The sequence below is a fragment of the Odontomachus brunneus genome, unplaced genomic scaffold (assembly GCF_010583005.1).
Source record: "Odontomachus brunneus isolate Ranch 3 - 2012 unplaced genomic scaffold, Obru_v1 Obru_scaffold_146, whole genome shotgun sequence".
In the NCBI taxonomy this organism is placed as follows: domain Eukaryota; kingdom Metazoa; phylum Arthropoda; class Insecta; order Hymenoptera; family Formicidae; genus Odontomachus; species Odontomachus brunneus.
The window spans coordinates 77,850-93,477 of record NW_022639596.1 but is presented as its reverse complement, the minus strand read 5'-3'; the positions used below and the strand labels follow the sequence as shown (position 1 = coordinate 93,477).

The window sequence follows — 15,628 nt, the reverse complement described above, 5'->3', positions numbered from 1 at the left end:
GCTTGAAAGGATTTTGGTCTTTAACTGTTTCTGTTTCGTAAAAACGTATCACTGTCTTCTGAACGGTAGATTTAGAAATAAAATTGCGATCAGGATATACAGCATTGAATGTGTAGATCAGTTACTTCTTCGTATAATCTAATATGGTCTCCAAATTTTCGATAAACAGCATTATATTTTCTTTATCGGTTAACATTTTTAAAAAAGAAATTTGAAATTGTAGTTGGAAAAAGAAAGGGAAAAGACAAAGTGTAAGATGCGAGAGAGCACGACTCGTTTTTAAAATACAAAGATCGAGAAGCGTTATCGTGAAGCGCGGGGATGCGTGAGTTTCGACTGAGTACGTGTGATATTACGTCATGAATGAATAACCGCGTTTGATGCAAGCGAATGAACAACTAGGCTGGGAGCCTAAAAAACATAAACACAGGAGAAAAACAAGAATAACTTTGTTTTTCGTGTCTCGAGCTAGACGATATGATCGGCTTAGTTGTTCATTCGCTCTCATCGAACGCGGTTATTCATTCACGACGTAATATCACACGTACTCATTCGAAACTCGTGCATACCCGCGCTTCACGATAACGCTTCTCGATCTTTGTATTTTAAAAACGAGTCGTGCTCTCTCGCATCTTACTCTTTGTCTTTTCCCTTTCTTTTTCCAACTACAATTTCAAATTTCTTTTTTTAAAATGTTAACCGATAAAGAAAAGATAATGCTGTTTCTTTATCGAAAATTTGGAGACCATATTAGATCATACGAAGAAGTAACTGATCTACACATTTAATGCTGCATATCCTGATCGCAATTTTATTTCTAAATCCACCGTTCAGAAGACAGTGAGACGTTTTTACGAAACAGAAACCGTTAAAGACCAAAATCCTTTCAAGCTTCATAACTCTAAATATACCTAATAAAAAATACTTTATTATAGGTTTTTGGAAAGCCCCTGAAATAAGCTGCAAGAATATGTAATAAAAAGTGGGGGGGTACAATTAAAAAAATTCAATTTGACCATCGTATGACCTTCGTCCTCCACCCAAAGTCAAATTTTTAGCCATCATTAGGTACATTTTATTAAGCTCTACAACTTTGCTACTTACATATTTTTCGCTACAGTTGATCCTTTTCGAGATATTTGACCGTTTTCGGACTTTTTGCCAACCCTGTATATATGTATGTATGTATATGTATGTGTATATGTGTGTGTGTGTATGCATGTGTGTGTAATATCACGTTGATGCAAAAGATTTGTCATTGTTTTATTTGGTTTTTGTAAAAAGTTTGAATATTATAAGGAAAATAGAAAATCTTCGTTAAATGTTTAAAAAAGTACTCACTTGTTGCTCATTTTATTTGTAAAAATTATTAATCTCTCGGAATTGGATTATTATATTCGTTTTATAGTTGATTTAACAAATCTTTTGCACCAATCTAATAGAAAATATAAAGTAACAGATATATACGAAGTTAACATATGAAAATAACCTGATTGATGCCAGTGCCAGTTAGGATATGGTTTCAATTTGGGATTCTTTGTCTTCGTATGTCTTGATACGGTGGATAAAGTAGCCGGAATACCAGACCTCCATTTTGGGAGAGTAATAAAGACTTTGTCTCGCCAGACTTCTAAGCCTAAAGGCAAGTTGTTTTCAGCTATATAGTCACCTTTAAATATAGCGTCGTCTCGCTCTTCGATATTGTTAAATTCAAAGTCGATCGTGGGCCACGCATATACCTGTTTAAATAAAAAAAAGTCTTATATGTGTGTATGTATGTATATACAAATATTTTTTTAAAATTTAATTTAATTTAATTTTTCACCAAAACTGGCAAGAAAACGCTACGTACTAATTCCATGGCAGGTCCAACGTAGTCGTCTATAATATGTCCCGGCTCGAAGCCATCACCAAAATCATGGAAATCTAATTGGTTCACTGAATGAGAATCCGTGTGAAATGTATCTATGGCTCTTCCAGTAGGTCTTGAGAAATCGTTTCTTCCCAGGTTAGATGTAGCAACATGATGCCGTAATTGTGGCGTTGATCCGTAAGGATTGCCTATATTCGCAGATACCGCTAATTTTGGTAAGCCAGCGTGTTCATTATAAGCCGATATAGAACCTTTGTGATCGATTGCCTATCAACGATAAAATGTGGTGTGATATACTATTATTTTAAAAGTCGAGTAATTTAATTTGATTAATTTCTTTCTCAAATTACCAAATTGTAACATCTATTGTTAGAAAAAATCTTGAGTTCAGAAAATTAAAAAAAGTATGAATTGTGTATGTGAGTATTCTATATGTTGTTCAATAAGAACAAATTATTCATGAACCAAGATTTGTAGTGGAATGTAGTCGGTTTACTATTGAAGAAGACAAAAAATCGAACCAAACTCTTTTGACTAATCAATATAATCAATATTATTTTTCTTTAAGTGATACCATATTTGTAGACATTGTTTCTTACGCGTGTCGAAGAAAAATGCTCAGTCAAAACTGATGATGGAGTTAACGGTAGCGCGGGTGCTTGAAGTTCTCTAGATAAGATGTTGGGGCCTGTGTAAGCCGCAAAATGTGGAGCACCCATAAGCGACATTGACAGCAGCCATGGTACCATATTTGCCATGCCTGTGAAAAGAAGTTTCAGAATGTACTTTTTCTGTGAAAAATATCATATTTTATTAATTTATTTCATGCTAAATTACCGATTAGATTTTGCCACATAATTACATTTTGATGATAATAAGATGATAGAAATTAAATAACGAGAAATGAAAAGAGATGCAGTAATACTCTCGATGCGATTAGAAATCCAGTGCGATTTTTGCAACGTCACACAACCGACAAAAACATTATTTTCTTCATTGAGGTAAGTAGGTTCTAACATATGCAAAGTAATCATCAGTACTCGATGAAAGTACCGCATTCCAATTAAATGTTAATCGTTTGTCACACTACAACTCGTGACAATAATGACACAATAAGCATGACAAGAAGAGAGAAAATGAAATGACGACGTCTAATAATAATTCGTTAATTGAAAATATTGGAGCGAAAGCGATTTTCCAAGATGCGTCTATTTCTTACTTACTTTAAACAGTGATTACGGGCGTTCTTTGGCGTGTACTAATTCGGAATACCGATGCTCTAAAGCAGCAACAGATCGTGCTGTTGTCTTTGCTTTAGCGTTATTGTTAGTGATGTGTTAAACACAAGTGGATCGGGTACTCTCAGGATGGCACCATGGATCTTACACGACTACTATATTCACTATCCGGGTCGTAAGTGTGTCTAGATCCTACGAAAGGAGAGAATGGCGAATCCCTTCTACCGAAGATGATTTTCCCTCTCGTCCGTATAACGACTCCAGGCACTAGTCACGGTATAGGTCATTGGCGGATGAGTTCATGGGAACACGCGCATCTTCTCGTGAAATCGTGCAACTTTTTTCCTTCGTTTGACTTGCATTAAAAATGAATTTCTACTTTTTTTACCATTAGTTATGATCATTTTTTATTGCATTATATATTCCATTTGCTATTTATTGTCTTGTTTCTCGAAATTTTTTATGCTTATTAATAGTTTCTTATAATTACTTTATCGGTAACGTATTACAAAAAAATAAAGAATTATCTTTATTTTATTTTCTTACAAAGATCTAACAATACATATACGTTACTTTTCGTTAAGTTTTATATTTTATTTGCACTTAAATCGCATTTCGAATACAGATCTTTAATACTTGTTTATTTCAATTAAGAATTTTGCAGAAAAACATTATATTTAAAAGTGCATAAATTTTTATTTCTTTTTAATATATTTCAAGAACATTTAAATATATATAAAAAATTCGCAGTTGAGTTCTAGAGAAAGTTTTTTTCTCGACATCATGAACTATTGTAAAAATCGTTCTAAGTCTTCGCAGAATTTTCAATGTTTCGTAATGTTACGTTCGCTATCTTGATCCTGCGCGCTACATTTACTAAACTATATCATGCTAAACTATATCATACTACACTTCAAGAAATTTCTTGAATGTAAAAGTACGAATGTTAATAACTTGTGAATGTCTTGTCTATGTAAACTGCTCTACATATTACATAATGTAACGGCGTTTCTAACCCTTCATAAAAATGAAAACTCCACGATTGCGCGACCATTTTCTGGAAAGCTGTCCACTTAATGGCTTCAGCAAGCACTATAATTGCATTTTTACGAGGCGACACCAGGTTTCTTTTTCTTACTACACTGTGGGTGAAACTTGCTCGAATTTTATAGCGCTGCAGCAATGCGGATCCTGCGTTCAGTGTAACTTAATTTGTCTGTGCATTTACGCGTGGCGCAACACTATATTGCATTTTAATGTACTAACTGCACTTTATTACCTTGAGTTAATTATCTCAACGTATATATTAACGTTTATTTCTTCAATCTTCAATTTTCAACTCTGCCGGCATAGAATTATTTTTAAAGTTAACGCATTTAGATGAGACGCAGATAAAAAAATTGTAGTAAATGGATTAAATATATAATGATTAACAAGTGTTATAGAACACAGAAAAAAATGAGTATTAACTTAAAACTAATATACAGATTATCTCAGATCTCCATGATGACCCTGTATGAGAACGTAGAACGGATTGAAGTGAACAAGAAAATTCTCTGCCGTTTTGCGATATTCGCAATAATAATCGAGATATTAATTAAAAAAGATTAGTGAATGATCACTCATGGTAGATGAGCTGCAGTGGCGTCGTCTGCCGTTGTATACTTATACATTAAATTAATCTTAACCAAAACTTAAAATCAAACAAAAAAGTCCTCTATCATTTTGCAAATGACTACATAGGTTTTTAAATATTAAAGAAAATTGTTACATATATGATTATATATTATAATAAAAAAATTTTTTTTAATTAATATATAAAAATCTATGTGGTCATTTACAAAATAGTAAAGGACTTAAAAAGTTGTTTTAACAATATTTTTTCAAATATCTTTTGGCTGAGCTTTTGTTAAAATTTATTTATAACGATTTTTTTTTGTAAAGTTTATTTGTAACGATTTTTTTTTGTAAAATTTATTTTAAATATCTTTTGTTGTAATTTATTTAGAACGATTTTTTTGGTAAAGTTTATAACGATTTTTTTTGTAAAGTTTATTTGTAACGATTTTTTTGTAAAATTTATTGTAAATATCTTTTGTTGTAATTTATTTATAACGATTTTTTTTGTAAATTTTATTTATAATGATTTATATGATTTTTTGTAAAGTTTATTTATAACAATTTTTTTGTAAAGTTTATTTATAATGATTTTTTTTTAATAATTATGACACAAAAAACAAAAAATTTTGTAATGTAACCACGAAATTTGTAAAAAACAATGTTTTTGCGGCATTTTGAGATTTGGTTGACACTATTACGATTGGTACTCATCCAGTAACATTCACTGATGCTGATATTATAATCCTGGTAAATATTATGACCGTTATTTTTAGTCATATACTAAGAAACTATAGAAAACCTGCAAAACACGAAATTTTGTGAAAAAACAGCGCCATCCTTCATGAAAAACATAAAAATTTAAATTCCGTGAAGAAGTATCTTAAAGTACAGGCCTATATGCCACCAAATATACACGATTAGCCAGGTCCACAAATGCATTCCTTGTCGAAATAGCGTTTAAAGCAAAAAGAATCGATGATTTTTTCGATTTCTCCAACTTTAAGCCGCCATATTGGATTTCATATTGATGATAGTAAAAAAAGAAGGTCAGATTCTTAAAGAGCACACTCAGAACCTATAGTATACCAACTTTGGCTGAACTCGCTCGATTTAATATAAAATTTATAGTGATGAACAACAGATAAAATTTATGCCATTTCAAGACGAAACGGGTTAATCGAGTAAAGCTTCCAGTTCCTCATCTTCAAACTTTTTCGGCTGGCCTAGACGTTCCTTGTCTTCCGTGTCAAAATCATCTTTTTTATAGCGTCAAAACCAGTACTCACATGTTGAAATCGATGGAGTATAATCACCATAAGCTTCCGACAGCATTCGTTGACTTTCAGCAGCACTTTTATTCAAATGAAAGCAAAAAAGCAAAGTTTCCTGCAATTTGCGTTTTGTTGGTACAAAATTCGACATATTCAATGCTCAAAAAAACAATGTTGTTTACATTTCGGCAAAATGACACATACTGAAAATTAAAGTCACATGATGATGCTTTGACATGAAGGTAGCAACAATATGGCCCGATGCGATATAATACTAGTTACGCCATCTCTTGAAAATCCTTTAAAATTAATGCACACTCCCAATATAAACAACAATATATAATTTTATTAGAATTAAAGTTTCGAATTTTAACGATGTTATAATTTTATTGGAATATTATAATAATCTCATAAGAATTGCAATATGTTTATTTTGATGATATTTTCCTTCGACGTTTAAAAATATCATTTTTAATCAAATATTTTATGATTTTTAATCACGAAAATTATTTTTTGGATAATAAGAATATTTTTTTCTTTGTTGAATCACATATAAAGTATATTGATGCAAGTAACTTATAATTTCGTTTATATCTATAACATTGTATTATTTTAAGATTTACATGTTAAAAATAAAAATATTTTCAAGACAAGAATGTTCTTTTTCTTTCGTACTTGGAACACATGGCGTATTTAAAATTTAATATTAATATTGAAATTAATAGTGCTTATCTTCTAGTTTCCTCGACCTAGATGTAAATGCCAAGTCAAGCACGATAAGAACTGCGATATTTTTCCACTGAGCTGATTATGGCTGCGTTCTGTAATACGCACATATGCGCGCATTTTCTACAGTATACGTATGCAGTAGACGTAACATGATCTACAGATAAATGCACGCATATGCGTGTTACGAAACGCAATCTATAAATTTTAGATATTATTGAACTCACGATTTTTGCGTGGCAAATCTCTTGGTTGAAGCTTTTCACAGTGAGGAAGGTCGCGATAGTATTTAGGATTAGGATTATCCCTGATATTCCCGAAAGCATAATTAGGCGGGACGTAAATATAATTGTTGGACCGGCTCGTTTGCTTCGGCGTCCATAGCTGTCGAAATGATAACTCCGTTCTTTGTACGCCAATGTTTCTCTTCTTTCTTGTCATGTCTGGAAATTTATCTGGAAGCGTATCTGGAAGTTAAACATAAAGTAATGCAGCGAGCCGATTATGCGAAAATAGTAATTAAGCCACGAGGAAAGTGGAAATAGTTGACGTATATATATAACGTAACTTAACATGTTTATTAAAATTAATATAATAATTAATATAAAGCTATTAAGAGTCGTATGTTGGATGTTAATGCGAATAATAAATTTTTTGGAAGGATAATATTGGCGGTGTCAAATACACGCGTCGAACATTTTATTAATATACACGGTGAATCCAATCTTCCACGTGAAACTCAATCTTGGATCCACACAGTTATCTTATATTTTAATTAATTTGTAATAATGATTTATTATTATTATACAGGGTATATCAGACCACCTGTACCACCTCTTTTATTCGGTAACTGAATGTCACATGAAGGTAAACAAAAAATTTTTATAGGAAATGTTACTCATAAAATCAATTGTTGCTACTACGATTTTCCGAAAAAAATTGGAAGTGATCAAAACTGAAGATAACTTCAAAATTTTAAATAGGAACATATATTGAATGTGATATTACTTTTCTTCAAAATAAACAACTTTCATTAGAAACATTTTTTTATTTCTTTTATTTCTCTTATTTCAACTATTAACCGAGAAAAATTAATAAAACAAAAATTTCAAATACGTTAATACGTGTTTCAAACCTTTTATTAACCCTTGTTTTTCAGATCAAATGTTCGAATTGTCTTTCACTTGTGGGGACGAATAAAAGAAATTGTTTATAAACAGCGTCCAACTATAAAAAAAATATATATGTAGGAACGTATTCAAGCAATTGTCTTCCATTAACATTTAAACAAGCTTGTACTCGATTGCGGATGTTGTTTAATGCTCGTAGTATCTTTTTAGCAAACAGAGATCGACAAGTTGCTTGAATACGTTCCTTCATATTTTTTTTTTGTAATTGGGTGTTGTTTATAAACAATTTCTTTTATTTGCCCCGACAAATGAAAGATAATTCGAATTGATCTCAATTTGATGATTCGATTTGATTTCAAAACAAGGGTTAATAAAAGGATTGCAACACGTGTTAACGTATTTGAAATTTTTGTTTTTAAACATTTTTCTCGGTTAACAGTTGAAATAAAAAAAATGTTTTTAATGAAAGTTATTTATTTTAAGGAGACCTATCCGGAAAATCGTAGTAGCACCAATTGATTCTATGGGTAAGGTTTCTTATAAAAATTTTTTGTTCATCTCCGTATGATATTCGGTTGCCGAATAAAAGAGGTGGCACAGGTGATCTGATACACCCTATATTTATAATTATTATATATGTTATATTATTACATTTATAATAATAACAACATTTTAATTAATTTTCTTTTTATTTTAAAATCCCTATAGCGCATTTATTTTGATTGTTAAAAAATTACAAAAATACTGCCTCAGTCAAGATTCGAACCTGGGGATCTCCCACTTACCGGTGGAACGCCTTATCGATTCGGTCACTGAGGCTTCAACGTTTTATTTCTCCAACCAAAATATTTATATGTTTATATTGGACGGAAAGTACTTTATTTCAGAAATCAAAGTAATTGCGTAATGTGGGTTTTTAAATAAACTTTATTAAAAGATAATAATTAGGATTCAAGATCGAGTTTGACGTGGAAGATTTTATTTGCTGACTATATTAAAGACTGAAAAATGTTCAACGCATGTGTTTGACATTACAAAACAATATTATCTAACAATATTATCTAAACAATATTATATTTCTATAAAAACTAATTATCCGCATTCTATATAAACTAATTATTCACATACCAACACCCAGCGTATAGTCCTCAATAACTTTATATTACTTTTAATTTATATGTACTTTAAACAGAGCCTTTGATATAATTTAGTAATATTTATTTACTGGATAATTACACTAAGATCACAGACGGATTATAAATGCCGTCTTCGTAACATTGCGTAAACAAAAAAACAGTGACCCGTAAACATCATTATGTTTATTACACTTTATTTCTTAGTTCAGTTTAAGACGCTTGTAAATATGTGCGAGATATATTTTCTCTGATATTGTGTTAATTCGGTATGGTTTTTGTATAAATTATAACGGCCCAACGGCCCGGGAACTATAATGGAAATCAGGAAGCTCAATATTTACTTGTTTCTTATACATATAAAAATATATTTAATTAAGAATATTTTGACTTTATATTAATGTATTTAATCTGTTTTGTTAGAAATACCATTAAAACATACCAATGTAACGTAAACTTTCAATTTCCATAAACTCCAATCTGCGGGAGCGACGAAGTATCAGCGTATGCTTTTTTCGTTCGGTGAAATCTCGCGGTAATTGCATCAATGCCACGATAATTTCGTGCCTACGCACACGTGGAATGTTATTGAACAAAAACGTACTCCATCGACTAAACTATAATTTACTCCTATGTGTGGCGTAATAAAAGAGAAAAAAAGCAAAGTACTTGCAGAAGGTAGCTATACATTACATCATAAATTGCAATGATTAAGTACTTGAGAGCTGCTTTATGGAGTTTTTCACTTTATTGTACCACGAAGATTAAGCAACTATTAAAATATTATATTTTGATCGAATTTAATAAAAATTAAAACAACAAATCAAAATACACATTATTTTCCATTACTGAAATTGCTCTCAAATATTCATCAATCAAAATAATTTTGTACTTTTATATATTTATTTTAGATCTCTTTATTATCTCTTTTATTAGCGGATAACATAAATGTTTCATGTTATACAATTTAATTTTAACAAGAAATGATTATTCTTCGCAGCATGTATAAATTTGTAATTATAATGCTTAGAAAGCATACTATGACTTTATTTTAACCACAGCCAAAGAAAAATTTTATTATGACAAAGTTCGATTGGTTAGATAATGTATAATTTGATGATTCGGAATAAAGTCACACTCTCTTGTAAAAAAATATTTGGAAAATGCATTTTTAGTTATACAATTAGTTGCCAAACGGTTTAGGATAATAATTTTGGGACTTTACAAAACTTTCAAAATTGAAAATCACTATCTCGGACGCAATAATAACTTGATTAATAATATAATTAAGAATAACAAACAATAATTAATAATAATAATAATTAATAATAATGTAATTGCCAAGCTAGTCAATAATGAGTCTTACTTTTGAATTTGGCGAGTTCCCAACTTTATTATACCTAAACCTTTATTATACCTAAATTTTGCAACCCACTGCCCGCGTAGAAATTTCTCAAGATTTTCCCAGATGTAGCATAGATTCTGACTAGAATACCTAAATTTATTCTAAAACTGTTTATCCCCCTACAATACTAATAAGGAATCTTATTTTTATTCTAAATATGGGTTTTCTGTTTAGAGTTGGAATAGAAATATGTAGTTTATGCTTTTTTCAGTTGGTAATATCGGTATACTTTTAACGTCAAATTCAAAGAGAATCCCATTTTTATACCAATTATTGTATATTCAAGAGAATAAAATGTAAAGAATTGAAATATTTTCAAAATACTTTGAGCATTTTACTGAATAATGAAATTATTTGGAAAATCAACATGTGTTTTATCCAATTTTAACGTGAAATGAAGACCAGCACAAGTATTGGCAGAACTTTGACTTTCACTTAAAATCGCATGTTTCAAACATTGCAATTTCTAATTAGAATCTATAATTATTTTGGGAAATCTAGCTAGATCTTAATAAGATCTCAAGAAATTTTTCATGCGGATGCATGCATACACATGTATACACACACATACATTTGCATAATATATACTAAATGTTCTTGAATATATTATCTTGAATTTTGTCGTTAATTATAAAACGTCTAAGATAAGGAGAACTAAGTGATTTCAATAGTAACATAGGAGTTTGATGACAGATTCAATTACAAATGTTAGTTTCACGCATCTCTCTGTTCTCCCCTTTCTCTCTCTCTCTCTCTCTCTCTCTCTCTCTCTCTCTCTCTCTCTCTCGATAACACAATATATTTGGGTGATAACACAATTCCAACTCACAGCTGTCACACAGTCGAGCGCGTACGCAAGCGTCTTTTCTTTCACCGGAATGCAATAGCAAGCGAATTCACGCTACCTGAAATGGCACAGCACTTCCGTTCCGATAACTCGTTCGGCAAGCGAAGCGAGACGTTCTTTCGACTTAACATAAATGCCACTTTCCATCGGAGATTAAGAATACTTTCCGCTTTCGCACTTACACTACTTCCTCCTGCGACCAGTGTCGGGCACGTCACAAGCAATAGCATTGATACACGAATATCAAGGCCACGATTGGCATCTTCTTGAATTCACCATAAATGATGCGCGAGCTCTTAGTTCAAAATTAACGCACTAACTTGCTCTACGATACGTGTCAACAATTGCTTTTAGCTAGTCATCCTTAGTTTTATTATGCTCGCTGTTACAATAAATTAACAACAAATGACAAATAATCGAATATGCAAATTATCGTCGCATTTTCGCATTTTATTTTTCACATAGACACACCGAACTATCGTTACTCGCGACGCACGAGAGCACCAAAGCAATGTGGGACACTTGGCCAGAGAAACGCGATGTTGATTCGACACTCTTGCAACGAGCACTGTGTCTGCTAAAGTTTTGCGATATTTGCGCCCTTTACTACACCCTCTCCATTTAAGTCTCCCGCATGCGCCGTGATTCGTTATTTCTTTCCGATTTCATGTTCCAGCTAATTATAAACGTCGTGTCGAATACTAGAAATAGATTACTCGTATGATACACGCACATTGATGCATAATACATACTTTATAACGCCTTGTTAATTATGTAACTACAAACTGGTAGATTGTGGTGATGTTATCGCGTTTTTATTGTACATGATTTTTTATTAGCTTTGGCAAGAATTCTTTTTATAATTTCTTATTCCGGTTGAATAACATTTGTTATATGCAGATGCGTATATCCTAGGAATATACTTTCTCTTTTCTCTCAGAAAATTAAATACAGAACTTACACAGAAATACAGTAATTAATTATAAAATTAAAATTTGGAATATATTTTATTTATGTACGTTGCACTTATTATTAGATTAAAGTTTCTAAAATATTAGCAGTGTACATTTTTAAAGAAATATCAACTTGTTGTTGATACCTAAAATATCAACATGCATACCATACATTCTTCTGAAAAAAATTTTTTTATTATAGAACGTTCAGTTTATGTAAAATTTATTGCTTCGAATATTATAATGAGTTTGTGGATATTTTTTAAGTAAAATACGTTACGTTAACTATATAAAGAATTTTTAGTAGAATCGTGTATCTTTTTTTGTAAATCTAATCTAATTTAATATTCCGCTTGTTAATCACGTTATAATGTTAGCGTGTTTTCTGAATGTTTCTTCTTTCATGTAGACGCGCCATAAGCAATAAACCCAATATTTACCTGTAACACAAGTTCCGCGTTGTATTAGTTTTTTCCTAAGTAACTTTCTCCTAAAACGCACTCATGCCTTAAACGTATACGTTAAACATACATACGCATAATTTAAATTTTACGATTCATTTATTTATTAATAAATAATGCAACGTTTATAATTATTTTATTTTTTTCAGACGTCTGAATTTTTGTAATATTTAAATAAATGTATCACAAGCTTTTATTAAATTGTGATTTTCGCCTTTAAGATCGGTAGTCGGCTTTTATTTGCCTTATTCTTTATTTGCTTTGATACGATCAGTCACCACTCAGATTTTTTCATTCGCGTTTGTTATGTACTTTGGTATTATTTTAACGCCACTGATAAATTGGAATGATCGCAGGCGATGATACTCTACGAACCAAAATAGGTCGTTTTACTTTTTCGTACACTTCGGTATTTTTCGCCAGAAATATTTAGGAGAAAAGCTTGAAAAGTAATTTAAATGTAGATTGACATAAATGCTACATGTGTATGTAGATCTTTATATAGACTATTTATATAAATAAAAAACTGACCAAGTTGCCTTTGACAAACAGATGTTTCGCAGATGTTCCAACATGTCAGGGATAGTTCGGTAAGCAAACTAAAGAACAAGATACCATCCGATGATTTAGTCATAGCTGCTGCCTAGCTGGGAATAACATCTCGTATCGTGCGGTAGCTCATTTTGAAGCCATATCGCGAATTTTTTAGGTCTCTAATCCTTGCACTGTATATATTGTGAAAAAACATAGGTCTGAAATAAAACACAGAAATGTCTGGATGCTTTGCCATTCTCAGAATGCCATCCTGTCTAAAACTTTCGTCCAGGAGAGTGTAATTCGTAACAGGTGAGTCTGCACAAAACACTTCTGACTCGAGTCGCCAGATCTCCCCACGATTACAAGTCTATATCCTACGCCATATACACCTAAGAAAGAAAATTCAAATGTTGCAAAATTCGTAGTAAAAGTTTGTTATATATCCTGGAAATTAAAAGAAACTTTTAAATGACTAATTTCTTAGCTAATAATTTCATAGCTAGTATTTTTTATATATATACGTTGAATTTCGAATTTTCCATTGAATATAACGTAATGTTTCAGTGCTATAGTGATAGCAGCTGTGATTATTTAGTGCACTTACAATTGTATTTATCAGGGTTGAGAAGTAACGCGTTACTTGTAACGACGTTACTATTTCGTTACTTTTTTTTTGGTAACGATTTGGTAACGTCGTTACTTTTTTGTGTCAGTAACGAAAAAGTAACGGCGTTACATTTTCTTTAGTAACGAATAACGAAATTCATCGTTACTTATATCGTTACTATTTTACTATGATGGCTTCTGTGCATAGAACGCGGCAACGCTTGCCACGCGATGAAAGTTTGCACACGATAAACAATTAATGTACTGCTTTCCGTAAAGCCCATTCTACAATAAGCAATAAATCTTAAGTCATAATAAAATTGACCAATCATAGTCGACTATTAGAAGAATAATCTACTGTAATTGGTCAATTTTATTGCGACTTAAAATTTATTGCTTATTGTAGAAAGCCTCTAAAGCGTGATCTACAATGAGAACTTAAGCCATAAAATTTAAGCTTTAATCTCTAAGCCGTAAGAAATTATTTTTCTTATAATTGACTGTGATTGGTCAACTTCTTACGGCTTAGGATTTAAAGCTTAAATTTTATGGCTTAAGTTCTCATTGCAGATCACACTTAAGGAGCGTCGCACACGAATTGACATAACAGTAGGTTTGTTCTTTCGACCTGACCTAGGGCTGCACTGGAACTGTACTAGAAAGTTGAAGAAAGTTCAAGATAGTGCAGACCAGTGCAAAGATACATATGGGTCTGAAAAGAACGGGTAAGAGCAAGTTAGAGCAGTGTAAGATGGCGGACAACATGGCTGGATTAAATAACATAGATCAATTTATGGTCATGTTTTCGCACTTATAACATTTTATGTTTTGTTGAACAATCCTATTTCTTTTAAAAACTGTTTTGTGTTGGATACCCATACAACAAATCCCTCCGAAAAAACGTCCAAGAACCTTCCCAGGATGTCTTTCGGATATTTTGTGCTGTTTGGATAACATTCTAAATACTTCTTTTATGTCATTCTACATTATATATTTATTATATATTTATCTACATTATATATTTATTATATATTTAAGTATTTACTTACTGTTTATAGATTCCGTCGTCGGATTATTTCTTCTACGTAATGTCAACTAGGTATACCGATTTTACAGGTTATAGATACAAATTTAAATTTTTTCGGTTAGCTGCCCTGCACTGTTTGCTCTACCTCCAGACCTAGGGCAGTCAGTTCACTGAACTCGCTGCACTAGTTCAGTCTGCACTGTTCGAAAGAACACATTTTCTTGCACTGTTCTGATCGAAAGAACGCATTAGTGCAAACTTCGTGAACTAGTGCAGCCAGTTCAGGTCGAAAGAACAAACCTAGTAACGTAAGACGTACCGTAAGAACTGACCAATCACTTTGAATATCGTCGAACCGTAAGGTCGCCATTTTTGTGAATATTCGATTGTAATTGGTCCATTTTTACTGTACGTCTTACGTTACTGTTATGTCAATTCGTGTGCGGCGCCCCTAAAGCCCATTCTACATTAGTCGCAATCGCAAGATCGCAAGGAAATTGTACTAATCATAATTGATTATTCTTCGATCGCAAGAAGAACAATCGACTATGATTAGTCAATTTCTTTGCGACCTTGCGATTTGCGACTAATATAGAATGGGCTTTATGCAATAATGTGTGCTTCCCGCTTAAATATCTTATATTTTATCTTTATATATGTATAATTTATGTATTGTTTCTTCTACTATTCGTTTTATATGCTGAATTTAACTTTTTTTTTACAAAAGTAACGGAAAGTAACGATTTTTTTATCATTACTTTTCAAATAACGGTAACGCGTTACTTTTTAGAATCAGTAACG

At 31.7% G+C, this 15,628-nt stretch overlaps 1 protein-coding gene across 6 annotated transcripts in view; it reads right to left on the bottom strand.

Moving 5' to 3' along the window:
* The window catches only part of LOC116850446 (protein yellow-like), a 24,050-nt gene that overhangs the window by 1,981 nt on the left and 6,441 nt on the right, over positions 1–15,628 (bottom strand). The window contains exons 1-7 of one of the 6 annotated variants that reach the window (XM_032828746.1): positions 12,732–13,098; positions 11,226–12,636; positions 9,434–9,558; positions 6,956–7,195; positions 2,473–2,633; positions 1,853–2,140; positions 1,490–1,739 (exon numbers count right to left, since the gene is read on the bottom strand). In XM_032828746.1, coding sequence (XP_032684637.1) covers positions 1,490–1,739; positions 1,853–2,140; positions 2,473–2,633; positions 6,956–7,195; positions 9,434–9,536 — 1,042 coding nt within the window. In that variant the 5' untranslated portion in view covers positions 9,537–9,558; positions 11,226–12,636; positions 12,732–13,098. Of the gene's footprint in view, positions 1–1,489; positions 1,740–1,852; positions 2,141–2,472; positions 2,634–6,955; positions 7,196–8,986; positions 9,120–9,433; positions 9,559–11,225; positions 12,637–12,731; positions 13,099–15,628 lie in introns of those variants that run through there. The other 5 variants (XM_032828745.1, XM_032828747.1, XM_032828749.1 and 2 more) reach the window with 5 other exon arrangements.